A 14549-nucleotide genomic window follows, 5' to 3' on the forward strand; every position below is an offset into this window, starting at 1 on the left:
AAAAATAGCGTAGTCTTTCTCTTTTAAATCTAGATTATGTCTAAGGTAGTTTTTGAACAGCTTTTCAAAGAAAGGTTAGCGTAGCTTTCCTCTTTTAAGTTTAGCTTATGTAGCTTGACATCACAAAACACAAAATTCAAAAAGACAAAATAAAATATAAGATAAACGTAAAATAAAATATAGATGAAGCTAAAGTTAGACTGCATAAAAAAACAACAACGTAATAACCTACTAGAATCTAATAAAACCCTATGCACAAATGTAGGTATGTTAGAGAGTAAAAGTGCATAAAAAGCCTCGCTACTTTGTTTAAGGTAGTTTTTGAATAGTTTTTTCAAAGAAAGCTTAGCGTAGTTTTCCTCTTTAAAGTTTGGCTTATGTAGCTTGACATCACAAAACACAAAACACTAAAAGGAAAGGTAATATAAAAGTTAATCGTAAAATAAAATGTAGGTGAAATAAATGTTAGGCTGCATAAAAGAAAAAAAAAATCGTAACATAATAATCTTCTATATATGTTTGGATTGAATTAAATGAATTCCTTTGCGTAAATATAAGCAAACTAGTGAGAAAAAGTGCATAAAGAGCCTCGCTACTTTGCTGCAGAAGTAGTGGATGACTATATGCAATTTTTTAAAATCGTGTGCTATCTCTATCGATTAAGGTAGTTTTCGAAAGTTTTTTCAAAGTAAAAATAGTGTAGTTTTCCTCTTTTAAATCTAGCTTTTGTCTAGGGTAGTTTATGAATAGATTTTCAAAGAAAGGTTAGCGTAGCATTCCACTTTTAAGTTTAGCTTAAGTTGCTTGGCATCACAAAACTCAAAACTCAAAAAGAAAAGATAAAATATATGATAAACCTAAAACATAATATAGATGAAACTAAAGTTAGGCTGCATAAAAAACCAACAACATAATAATCTACTAGGCATGTTTAAATTGAATTAAATAAAATCCTTTGCGCAAATGTAGGTATGTTAGAGAGTAAAAGTGCATGAAAAGCCTCGCTACTTTGTTAAAGGTAGTTTTTGAATAGTTTTTCAAAGCAAGTTTAGCGTAGTTTTCCTCTTTTATGTTTAGACTATGTAGCTTGACATCACAGAACACAAAGCTCAAAAAGGCAAGATAAAATATAAGTTAATCGTAAAATATAGATGTAACAAAGTTTAGACTGCATAAAAAACCAACAACATAATAATCTACTAGGCATGTTTAAGTTGAATTAAATAATGTCCTTTGCGCAAATATAGGAAAGTTAGAGTAAAAATCCATAAAAAGCCTCGATACTTTGCTGAAGAAGAAGATGACTATATGCAACTTTTTAAAATTGTGAGCTATCTATATCGATTTAGGTCCTTTTTGAGTACTTTTTCAAAGAAAAGTTAGCGCAGTTTTCCCCTTTTAAGATTAGATTATGAAGCTTGACATAACAAAACACAAAACTAACAAAGGCAAGATAAAATATAAGGTAAACGCAATATAATGTATAGATGAAACTAAAGTTAGGCTGCATAAAACAAACGGGTAACAATACTCTTCTATGTATGTTTACATTGAGTTAAATAAAATCCTTTGCGCAAATATAGGTATGTTAGAGAATAAAAGTGCATAAAAAGCCTCAGTACTTTGCTGTAGAAGAAGTGGATGAGTAGATACAATTTTTTAAATTTGTGTGCTATCTCTATCGAATAAGTTAGTTTTCGAGAGTTTTTTCAAAGCAAAATTAGCGTAGTGTTCCTCTTTTAAATCTAGATTATCTCAAAAATAGATTTCGAATAGTTTTTCAAAGAAAGGTTAGCGCAGCTTTCCTCTTTTAACATTAGCTTATGTAGCTTGACATCACAGAACACAAAAAGATAAAATAAAATATAAGACAAACGTAAAATGAAAAATAGATGTAGCTAAAGTTAGGCTGCATAAAAAACCAACAACATAATAATCTACTAGGCATGTTTAAATTGAATTAAATAAAATCCTTTGCGCAAAAATAGGTATGTTAGAGAGTAAAAGCGCATAAAAAGCCTCGCTACTTTGTTAAAGGTAGTTTTTGAATAGTTTTTCAAAGACAGGTTAGCGTAAATTTCCTCTTTAAAGTTTAGCTTATGTAGCTTGACATCACAAAATATAAAACTCAAAAAGACAAGATAAAATATAAGATAAACGCAAAATAAAATATAGATGAAACTAAAGTTAGGCTGCATACAAAACCAACAACATAATATTCTACTAGTTATGTTTAAATTGAATTAAATAAAATCCTTTACGCAAATATAGGTAAGTTAGAGAGTAAAAGTGCATAAAAAGCTTTACTTTGCTGAAGAAGAAGATGAATAGATGCAACTTTTTAAATTCGTGAGCTATCTCTATCGGTGTAAGGTAGTTTTTGAACAATTTTTCAAAGAAAAGTTAGCCTAGTTTTCTTCTTTTAAGTTTAAATTATGTAGCTTGACATCACAAAATACAAAACTCAAAAAGACAAGATAAAATATAAGATAAACGCAAAATAAAATATAGATGAAACTAAAGTTAGGCTGCATACAAAACCAACAACATAATATTCTACTAGAAAAGTTAGCCTAGTTTCCTTCTTTTAAGTTTAGATTATGTAGCTTGACATCACAAAACACAAAAAGGCAAGATAAAATACAAGGTAAACGTAAAATAAAATAGAAGTCAAACAAAAGTTAGGTTGCATAAATACAAAAACTGCATTGCCAAAAATAGAATTTGTTGTCTAGAAAGACCTTTTAAACTTTGTTTCTTTCGTTTTTTGACTTAGTGAATCGCGATCTGGTTTTTCTTAGGCGCGCTTGTTTCTTAGTTGTTTTTTTTGTAAAGAAACTTTATTCAGACGTTTTTTTTTACGCAACTCCTTTAACATTATTTTTAACAAAGTATTCTTTTATACGTGTTTACATTGAAATAAAACCCTTTGCGTAAATAGAGATAAATTAGAGAGCAAAAGTACATAAAAAGCCTCGCTACTTTGCAGAAGAAGAATTGGATGGCAAGATTCGTGTGCTTTCTCTTTCGTTTAAGGTACTTCTTGAATATTTTTTCAAAGAAAAGTTAGCGTAGTTTTCCCCTTTTAAGTTTAGCTTACGCAGCTTGACATCACAAAACGCAAAAACCAATAAGGCATGATAAAATACAAGATAAACGTAAAATAAAATAGAAGTGAAACAAAAGTTAGACTGCATAAAAACAAAAAAAAAAAAAAAAACATAATATACTTCTATGTATGTTTACATTGATCTAAACAAAATCCTTTGTGTAAAGATATGAAAAAATAGAGAGTAAGAGTTCATAAAAAAGCCTCGCTATTTTGCTGAAGAAGAAATGGATGTCTAGATCTTTTAAAATAAGGAACTTTTTGATTTCTTTTTCCGAAAAATGGTTGGAGCAGTTTTCCTTTTTTAAATTTCACTTATGCAGTTTAACATCACAGGAAATATTATTTTGCTTTTTAACAAACTCTTAAAAACATCAGAAGTAATTCTAAATGCAACTCTATTAAAAGTTTTCACAGAATAACAAAACGACTTCTTTTTTTTTTTTTTAAAGATAAAAAAAAGTTTGAACTATCTTTAAATAAGAAATGTGAGAACAGTTTAACAGAACTTCTTGTTTATTATGTCTTTAGCGAAACAGATAAAAATATTTGCAAAAGCATAGATAAAACAAACTACACAAAAGGCCCATCTTTATTGCCAAACTGAACAAACTTATCTAAACTACATAAATGGTTTCACGATATTGCCATATTGAACAAACTTTTCTAAACTACCCTCTTTTTGAATTTTTAGCTTCATGTTTTTAATTTTGTCTTTAATATGGCTTTGGTAGGAGTACTTTTGCAAGACATGAATGAGCTTGTCACTGCTATGATTTGCCAAGATGCCAAGGTAATCTTTGTACGAGCAACTTGAGCTTACATCTGTAAACACGTCTTGCAAGATGTATGCCAACACCAAAGCTGCACATCGTGGAAAACTTCTGGTGTTGAACCATTCGTTGTGGCCAGGGCAAGCATTCAGCTCTTCAACTATTTCATCTAAAATTTTACAAACTCAAGTCATAACACAAAGTGATTAAATCAAATATTCATTTGGTTCTGAAGTAAGACAAGATTTATTCTGTTTTTTTATTTATTTTTTTTTTGTTGACCTTATTGTTTGCACTGATAGCAATAACTGGTTTTTGAAAGATTACCTAAATGGCATTGGCTAACTTCTGCTTTGTTTTCCTTTGTTCTTGGCTGAGTTGATCCTGAAATAAAATAAAACCATGTTCATTTTTCTAATTCATAAAAACCATCAACAGTTTCTAAGTGTTAGAGATGATAACAAGCTGTGCATGATTTCTAACGGTGATGTTTCTAACTTCATCATTAGAAATCGGGTAGACACAACTTTCTAAAAGTGCACTTAGCAATGATGGCTAGTTTTTGTTAACAGTTAACCATCTGAAATTGTGCAAGAAGAGGTTTGTGTTTATATATGTTTGTATAAATTAGGTTTTACATTACCGATGAGTTCTTGAGTGAAAGATGGCATTTCCAACTTGATTTTTTTTCTTCTTGGATCTTTTACTTCTAAAACATAATCAGTTTTAGTATCATTCACTTGTATAAACATTTAAGCAATCACAGAATTAGTCCTGCAACAAATACATACACACTTCTGTGTTGTTTTTTTGTTTTGTTTTGTTTTTTTTACAGCTCTAACAATAACAATAGGGCAAGGAGTTGATTTGGGCATTTTCATTTTTTGAAAGCGTGTTGAGATTTGCATAAAAATCAAAAATCAAAAATCAAAAAGAATTTACCTCTGGATGTAGAGGCAAGACTTTGGCTAAATAGGCTACCAACAGATTGAACAGCATAAGGTGAGAGCTGCTTTGCAAGAACAGTACCAGCCTGTTGGACAGGAACAGCTGAAACTGGATCAGATGAAAGAAACAAACTGGGTTTGGCCAATGTTTGCTGAAAAGCAACAAGGCTAGGAGTCAGAGGAACAGAAAAGACCTCTTTTGAAGGACAGAAAGCGACTTGCTGAGAAGGAGAAGCAGAAACAGGTTTGGCAACCACTTGCTCATTAAAGTAAACTGGAGAAAGTTTTGCATGGTGTTCAATAAAATCCGGTTCATCAGGAAATAATGTTAATGCAAGAGGAGAACAAGCTGTGCCAACAGGAACAGCTAGAGTCTGATCTACATCCATACAAACAGCTTGTTCGTTAGGAACTAGTTGTGCAAGAGCAGGGGATAGTTCAAGAACTGGACCAGCGATTGTTTGTTCAGATGGAACAGACGAAACAGGAGTTGAGGTAGGTTCACACAAGAAATCTACGGCATGGTCGTTGCTATCCTCTAAAGGAACATTGTTTTCTACAGCTGGAGAAAACGGAACCACTGTGGTACAGCTGAAAGTAGCAGCACATTCTTCAGAGTCAGAACCGGAGTCTAAATCTTCCTCAAAGATGTCCTCAACCTCATGAAAACCGTACTCCTCTGCATTAGTTTGGAGCCAGTCCATCACATCCTTCTCCTTCTTTGGTGGTCTCTCAGACTTTTCAACAGTCAAAGACTCTATGACTCCGAAGGACTGTCCGATGCCCAGGGCAAAGCGCAACTCCTCTGCAGCGTTCCACTGGGACACATAAAAGCTATCCATTGTGTTCCTGCTGTGCTTCATGTAGAGTGTAGCAAACCGCTCGCGATCTTCTTTGCTGTTGTTGGCAAAGTAAGTGGCTATCGAACCGCGAATGCAAGTGGGAGTAAGACGCTTCATGGGAATGTTTACTTGGCTTTTTCTGAAGCAGGACGTCAGGCAAGAGGAGATAGCAGAGGAACCCATCTGGTAAACAGGCACTCTAGTTGCACCGAGTGTCACACATTCGTCTTTGTTGGGTCTCATCGATGGAAAAAGGGGCCTGTAGCAGTCGCTCAACTCCAAAACAGTCTTGGTGTCTGCAGCCATGTAGTGAGAGTCGTTGACAAGAAGGTCTCTGTATCTCAGCAAATAAATATCGATCAACACTTTCAAGTCGTTCGGCACTAGAATGTTTTTGGCTCCGTACTTGTATGCTGTTTTGTAGCGCTCTTGCACAATGCAATATCCACACTCACTCTTCTCAGCAGCCATGTAGTCTCTAATGTTTAAAAGAGCAATGTTAGATTTTCTTAAACTGTTAATTACAGTGACAGAGAGCAGAAGATGGTTTCGTAGAGACACAGCATTGTCTCTAGTCGGTGTAAGAGACGGCTTTCTAATCGATTCCACTAACTGTCTTACGTATGCAGACTTGCCATATTCGTTCAGCAAACTGACATTGATGATGTTGATGCATTTTTTGCTTTTCACAAGGCTCCTCCTCAAAGAACGAAAGGGCCTCAGCACTTTTTGTAACTCCTCCACCTTGCAGCGCAAACGTCGGATGGCCTCATGAGAAAGTCCGAAATAGACATTCCTGGCTTCACTGAAACGAAACAGGAGACAAAGGTAGACAAGGCGGTTGTACAACGTGTGACAAGACATGGCTTTTGTTTGGTCAAGTTCACTCAGCTTGGAATTGAGCTGAATGTTTTTAAAGTGCATGGAAAAGTATCTATCCTCCAAAACGTTGGAATTGGTGAGAGCGTTCGGGTGCAGCGTCAGCGTGCTGTCACAACATGTCAATATTTCAACAACTGCATTTTTGTAGATCTTTGCTTGTGACAAAGTGTTGTTGTTGGCTACCACAAGCCACTTTTCAAAATCTCTGAAGAGCTCATCTGCTGACTGGTAATAAAAGTGAAAAGCATCTTTGTCCAGCTGAAACAAGAGTCTCTTATCTTCTGTCAAGACGGAGGAGTTGGAAACCAAGTGCTTTAAGGAATTAAAATCAGAGTCTAGGACGGATTCGGTGTTCAGCTCTTTGTTTTCTACAGAGGTGCAGTGGTTTGCAGAAGGAGCCTCGGACGAACCAGCAACTGATGAGGGCAAGCTTAAAAGAGGATCAGAGGAAAGAACCGGAGAAGAAAAAGAGGAGGAAGGCCCAGGAGCAGAGGATGCAGAGCCTGATGCAGACGCTTGTTCAGCTACTGGCTTAATACCAAAGAAGGCAGGTCGAATAAATTGAGGGACATAGAGCTTGTCGTTGTCGTATCGCTTTGCCTCTGCAATCTTTTGTTTGATCGTCTTGGAATCGTAGAAATGAGTCTCTTTCAAGTGTATGTCCAGTCGGTCGTAATACTTCCAACATTGCAAACAGGGGTAAGGTTTTGGACAGCCGGACTTGCGTTCGAGACGAGCATGCTGAAACTTCCTGACCATTGCAGAGTAAAAGATGGAAGCTTCATCCAAAGTCCAAGAATGATCTTTTTTAGTCAAGTGTCTTTTAATGCTTGTGGAGGAATGTTTGCACAAAGGCATCGGACAGCTAACAGCGTACCTCTTCTTGGTACCATAGAAAGGTACAACCCTGTTTACGGAGCCACACGCTGCAACTAATGCGGCCCTGACTTTGTTTTTGAGCTTTAAGTCTCTCTGTTCTTGTGACTGCCTTCTTTTCTTTTTTTTCGCTTTAGAGTTCGGAGAAGGGGCAACAACAGTGTTGTTTTCTTGTGAAGAAGACATGTTCAGGTGTTTGTTTGCAACGGTTTATGCTAAAAAAAAGAAGACAGTTAGTGAGAGTGTTTTTCTTCTGCCTGCATCCTGGAATCCTGGAATGTTTACAACTGCAGGGAAGAGCTGTGTTTTTTCGAATCCTCTGCAAAAGAGAAAAAAGAAAGAAAAGAGAGCAACAAGAAGAAACAAAGTTTCCACTAGCAAATGAAAAAGAATGAGAGCAACTAGCATTACATGCATGGTGGCAGCAGTGATTGCTATTATGAAGAGAGATAAAAAAAAAAAGAAACAAATAAATAAAGAGATGGAGTTTGAGAGGATCTCGCAACCATATGACTCAAAGAAAGAAACTGTGTTGAAAAAAGGCAAGAGAGGGCAAATAGAACTTGCTAACAAGGACAAATGACAGACATAACTACAACAGTAACAACTCTCATTGCAAGCATAATAACAACAGCATCAGCATCACTGACTCAGAGAGTGTTGACATAACAAAAAAGAAAACAAAAGTACAAGCCAAGTGGGGGAACATTAACAAACACTCATTGCAACTATAACAACAACAACAACAACAGCAACAGCATCACTGACTCAGAGGGTATTGATAAAAAAAAACAAGCAAAACAAAAACAAACAAAAAAACAAATAAAAAAACAAAACAAGCAAATTGGGTGAACAGTAACAACTCTCATTGCAAGCATAATAACAACAACAGCATCAGCATCAGCATCACTGACTCAGAGAGTGTTGACAAAATAAAATAGACAATAAGCAAGCAAAGTGGGTGAACAGTAACAACTCTCACTGCAAGCATAATAACAACAACAGCATCAGCATCAGCATCACTGACTCAGAGAGTGTTGATAAAATAAAACAGATTATAAACAAACAAAGTGGGTGAACAGTAACAGCTCTCATTGAAAGCATAATAACAACAACAGCATCACTAACTCAGAGGATATATAAAAAAACAAACAAACAAACAAACAAAACAAAAACAAAAAAAAAACAAGCAAAGTGGCTGAACAGTAACAGCTATCATTGCAAGTAAAATAACAACAACAGCATCAGCAACATCATCACTGACTCAGAGAGTGGTGATAAAATAAAACAGATTAAAAAACAAGCAAAGTGGCTAAACAGTAACAACTATAAATACAAGTAAAATGACAAAAGCAGCAACAGCATCACTAACTCGCAGGGTGTTGATAAAAAAAAAAGCAACAAACAAATAAAGCAAGCAAAGTGGGTGAACATTAACACTCATTGCAACTATAATAACACCAACAGCAACAGCATCAGTGACTCAAAGGGTGTTGATAAACAAAAACAAAGGCACAAACAAAACAAGCAGAGTGGGTGAACATTAACAACACTTATTGCAAGCATAATAACAACAACAGCATCAGCATCACTGACTCAGAGAGTGTTGATAAAATAAAATAGATTATAAACATGCCAAGTTTGTGAACATTAACAAACACTCATTGCAACTATAACAACGACTACAGCAACAGCATCACTTACTCAGAGAGTGTTGAGAAAAAAAACAACAAAAAAAACAAAAACAAAACAAAACAGAAAACAGAAGTACAAGCCAAGGGGGGGAACATTAACAAACACTCATTGCAACTATAACAACAACAACAGCAACAGCATCACTTACTCAGAGGATATTGATAAAAAAAACAAACAAACAAACAAACAAAACAAGCAAAGTGGCTGAACAGTAACAGCTATCATTGCAAGTAAAATAACAACAACAGCATCAGCAACATCATCACTGACTCAGAGAGTGGTGATAAAATAAAACAGATTAAAAAACAAGCAAAGTGGCTGAACAGTAACAACTATAAATACAAGTAAAATGACAAAAGCAGCAACAGCATCACTAACTCGCAGGGTGTTGATAAAAAAAAAAGCAACAAACAAACAAAGCAAGCAAAGTGGGTGAACATTAACACTCATTGCAACTATAATAACACCAACAGCAACAGCATCAGTGACTCAAAGGGTGTTGATAAACAAAAACAAAAGCACAAACAAAACAAGCAAAGTGGGTGAACATTAGCAACACTTATTGCAAGCACAATAACAACAACAGCATCAGCATCACTGACTCAGAGAGTGTTGATAAAACAAAATAGATTATAAACAAGCCAAGTTGGTGAACATTAACAAACACTCATTGCAACTGTAATAAGAACAACAGCAACAGCATCACTGACACAAAGGGTGTTGATAAACAAAAACAAAAACACAAGCAAAGTGGGTGAACATTAACAACACTCATTGCAACTATAACAACAACAACAGCAACAGCATCACTGGCTCAAAGGGTGTTGATAAAATAAAGAAATAAAAACAAAACAAGCAAAGTGGGTGAACAGTAACAACTCCCATTGCAAGCATAATAACGACAACAGCAACAGCAACACCATCACTGACTCAGAGAGTGTTGATAAAATAAAATAGATTATAAACAAGCCAAGTTGGTGAACATTAACAAACACTCATTGCAACTATAACAACGACTACAGCAACAGCATCACTTACTCAGAGAGTGTTGAGAAAAAAAAAACAAAAACAAAAAAAAAACAAAACAAAACAGAAAACAAAAGTACAAGCCAAGTGGGGGAACATTAACAAACACTCATTGCAACTGTAACAACAACAACAGCAACAGCATCACTTACTCAGAGAGTGTTTATAAATAAAACAAAAAACAAAAACAAGAAACAAAAATACAAGCCAAGTGGGTGATTACTAACAGCGCTAACAGCAGCAACAACAGTGTCTTTAGAAACAACAAACAAGTACAACAGCAACAACTGCTTTTACAGAGTATAACAATAACAACAACATGGCACTAACAACAACAAAAGGGTTGGAATAAAAACCTGTAGGCAAAAGGAGAGCTGCATTCAGACAAGATCGATTACAAAGAGGCTCTTCTTTAGGACAGAGGAGAAACTGCTTTTGAGGGACAGAGGGACTTTTGTTGTTGTGGTTGTTGTTGTTGTTGTGCAGAAACCAACAAACTTTTATTGAACCGAATATAACCGAATATAACCGAAAGTCTTGTTTGCTTCTGTTTTGTGCCATCAAGAAGGGAAAACAAAACATCACAAAACAAACGAAGCAAACGAAACAAACAAACAAACAAACGAACGAAACAAACAAACAAAAAAAAAAAAATTAAAAAAATTAACAAACAAACAAACAAACAAACAAGCAAACAAACAAAAACAAATAAGAAAAACAGAAAACGCAGTACCGAAACCTCGCCATTTTTTATCCTTCCTCAAGCTTTCTCTGGGCGCCAAAGACCGAGAAAGTTGAGCAAACGTGACGTTGAGGGGGGGGAGGGGGGTACTTAAGGACAGCAGACCGACCAATGGCACGCTTAGGAGAGACCCACGTGAATGCTACATTTTCTTTCTATGTACGCTGAATCCGCTCAAAGTCTGGAATTTCCAGCATTCACGTGTCATCACTCCAGCCACCAGATTGGCCCACACTTTGCACACTTTCAAGACTAGAAACTCACTTGTGCTCAATTTGAGCAAAAAAAAAAAAAAACTAAGTCTCGCATGGCGACAACTTTTCCAAAAGCAAACAAAGGCAAACGAAGGCAAACGAAGAAAAAACAAAAACAAATAAACAAAAACAAAACCGAATAGGGAGAGAGAGAGTGAGTCGACTCATTTCTTTCGACTGCCTTAAACGAGAAGTCTAAAACGTTTAAAAGTTGAAAACTAAGTTTTTTAAATGAACTGCACCGAAAAAACTTTACGACAGTTTAGCTGGTTAAAAACGCAGAGGAAAATATTTTATAAAATTTAAGCGTTCTAAAGATGTCCATTTTTGTTTTTGTTTTTTTTATTTTGGTTTGTTTCTGGCTTGTTTCTTTCTTTAAATTCTAGCGATCGAGCATATTTGAACGGTTTCATCAACCTGTCGGCGCACGTGCTCGAGAGCTAGAACTTTGATTGCTTTTGTTGTTGAGAATTGAGAATGTCCGAGCAGGTTTTTTTATCGATTTCATCGCTTGTGGCGAGGCAAAAATCAAAACGCTTTTTGGACGAAAGAAAAGAGATTAAAAGGAAAAAAGAGAAGAAAAAAAAAACAAAAAAATAGGTTATGTGTTATGAACATTTATTTTCTCACGCGATGACGTCTAGTTTTGTTAGAGTAATTAAAATATGGTATCAAGTTTGTAATTTCTATCTTATTTTTAGTTACGGATAATTGCCAATTATGTCACGTTTAGTATACACAACGCTGTTTTCTTAATAGCAATATGATACAAACAAGTTATAAAAAAAAAAGCGTTCGCTCGATCTTCCTTAGTCAGTTGAACAAAAAGAAATTTTCACAACATATGATTGATTTGGTTGTCCTAGCAAGCTGTTTTAGCAAACGACTAGAGGTTGCAACTGTTGTTCATTGAAAACGAAAAATCTAGCGTCAGCAAGAAATTTTTGATACATAATGTACACAAAAGTGGCACTTACAAATGAAAATGTAAAAAAAAACTGTTTACCTTGATGCCAGACTCGCAGAGATGTTGTCGCTCGTTGCTATCGACTGCGAACAGCTTTGTTGTTTTTCGAAGTGCCTCTTCATTCTACTTATAGCCGAAGTTTTGGCTTCGAAAAAAAATACGAACGTCGTTAAGCTCAACGAGCTGCTTTAATTGTTGTTCGTGCGAAAACGAAATGCTTAAAACGGATAAAAGTGTTGGCGTAATTACACTTTTCGACCGCGATGCAGTTTGTCAACTCTAGCGTACTTTTTTGGCTCGTGGAGCAAAAGCCTCATGATAATAGCAAAGGCTTAAAATGTCTTAACATGTCAGCAAAGGCTTAATATGCTTAATAAACTGTGGTTAAGCTTTTGCGGTGCAGTTCATTTACAACTTAATTTGCAACTTGCTGGCACAAGCAAACGTTTATGACTTCTCGTTTAAGACAGTTGAGCGAAATCAGTCGACTCACTCATTCTCCCTTTTCTGTTTTGTTTTTGTTTTGTTTTTTTGTTTTTGTTTTTGTTTTTGTTTGTTTTTTTTTTTTTCTTTGTTTGTCTTTTGTTTAAAATGTAAAAAACTCGAAAGGAAAGTTGTTGCTTTGTTTGCTTATTGAAAGTTTTCGCCAGTTGCAAGACTTAGTTTTGTTTTTGTTTACTTATTAAAATATCGAGGAAAATATTTGAGGACATCGCATTCTAATGGTGCCTTTATAACAACATCTAACGATTTAACGTTTAATGTTGTGCTCAAAAAAAAAATTCCTTTTATATCTCTCAATGGTCTCCAACGATAAAACTGCCGACCAATCGCAACGATTAAACAGCCAACCAATGGCAGCTCAATGGTCTCCAAACAAGAGACTGCCGACCAATGGCAGCTCAGTGGTTTGAGAAGTGAGATCATTCGATTTCCTTTTATTATCTCCAGTTTGAACTAGTGCTTGGCTTGTGGTGCAGAAACTAAAACTTCCCGTTTTTGTATTTTGTTTTGAATTTCTTTGCTTTGAGCTTTTTAATCGATCGATAGCTTTAGGAGAAAAGAAGAAACCCCTCTGACGAAGTCTTGGCTTTTTTAAAAACGCTCAAATTTTGGCAAACAAATCTCATACGAAACGCTACTTTGATGTCAAGCTTTCGTTACTCCCTACTCCCTTCTAGCGGAGGGCGGCAAAAAGGTGTTGCATCCTAGAGCTAAAAGTGAGGAGGGAAGCAAGTTTTTTTTTCGTTTTGTTTGCTTTTTTATGTTTTTTGTTTTTTTGAGGGGGGAGAGTTAGAGGGTAAGGGGGTTAGGATTAGAGGGGGTTGGGGTTACGGTTTGGAAACCTGGGGACGAGGATATCAAGCAGGAGTTTAGTGTTAAGGTTAAAGGGCCCACGAGGGGCGTCCTTCAATTGTAAAATGCCTTTAGACGCACGTGTCTAGTCGTCTCGTTGCATCGACCTAGAGGAGTTTTCTGATAGATCTTGCGCTTTGGGCTCAGTTAATCGGTCTGTATCCATTGTAAACACGGTGTCTGCCGTTAGAAAATCGTTAACCAGGCGTTTGTGAGCTTTAACAACCATCCCTTTGAGTTTAAAACGAACGTTTCTTCAAAAGCCACTCGAGATGGAGGTACTCACGGAGGTTTGTTACGGTAACAACCCTGTGGTTTGCCATCTTCTTTCTTTCCGCAGCGTCGCAAACGCATCGGCCGGTCTCTTAGGTGACGAAAAAACGTCTGATCTCTCGACTGGAATGCTTAACGTACTAAGATTAGTAGAGTTAGTACTAAGAGTTGCATCTGGCCGCCGTAATTTTCTTCGATGATGTCTTGAAAATTTCGTGACGTCGTTTTCAAACCTCTAGGGTCGATTTTAACCTTCGACCTTAAAGTCGATTTTAGCCTTCGGTGTGGCTCTGTACAACTTTTGCGGTGAAAAAGCTTGCGCGGAGTCTACAGTTGTATTTAGCCGACAGACGCTGGCAACGCAGAAACAGAATGACTCTTGGGCGGCGCAAACCGAGCGTTCAGCAAATTTCTAGCATTTTACGTCAAAGCGGACAATCTGCACGACAAATAAAGCTAACTTTCTCGTTGCAACAGTTAGTCACTGGATCGTTGGACGAGTGTGTACAGCTGTTTTGCGTCGAAAGCCGACCGGTGGTCGGATGCGACTCTTCTTTTCATTCGAAAATCAGAACCTGGCCATCAGTCGGTATCACCATCGAATGCTTAATGTAGTGATTTCTCGAAACGACAAAAGCTTGTAAAACAAACAGCTTCGCTGTACTGTTGCCTAATATGTTAACGGATGGCCAGGAACAACCTTGGTCTGTAATGAATGAGTTCGTTTTTCCATTCGAGGCACTAATTACTGCAGTTTTAAAAGTCACCTAAAGTATAAGCTCATCTCTCCATTCAAGAAAAACAAGC

At 36.1% G+C, this 14549-nt stretch overlaps 1 protein-coding gene across 2 annotated transcripts; it reads right to left on the bottom strand.

Moving 5' to 3' along the window:
- Positions 1-3683: 3683 nt before the first annotated feature.
- LOC149875968 (uncharacterized) lies at positions 3684-10959 on the bottom strand. 2 transcript variants are annotated; one of them, XM_090075946.1, is made up of 5 exons: positions 10884-10959; positions 4825-7644; positions 4526-4591; positions 4210-4266; positions 3684-4051 (listed from the first exon to the last, which is right to left on the bottom strand). In XM_090075946.1, exons 2-5 carry the CDS (start codon positions 7613-7615, stop codon positions 3732-3734), a joined length of 3234 nt encoding a protein of 1077 aa, XP_089932072.1. In that variant the 5' UTR covers positions 7616-7644; positions 10884-10959; the 3' UTR covers positions 3684-3731. The 2 variants fall into 2 exon arrangements, with proteins under 2 accessions (XP_089932072.1, XP_089932073.1); XM_090075947.1 differs by having other exon boundaries at positions 10890-10956.
- Positions 10960-14549: the final 3590 nt, after the last annotated feature.

Source organism: Hydra viridissima, unplaced genomic scaffold (assembly GCF_058129835.1).
Source record: "Hydra viridissima isolate aposymbiotic clone 2 unplaced genomic scaffold, HvirCarnegie_v1 scaffold_84, whole genome shotgun sequence".
Lineage (NCBI taxonomy): Eukaryota > Metazoa > Cnidaria > Hydrozoa > Anthoathecata > Hydridae > Hydra > Hydra viridissima.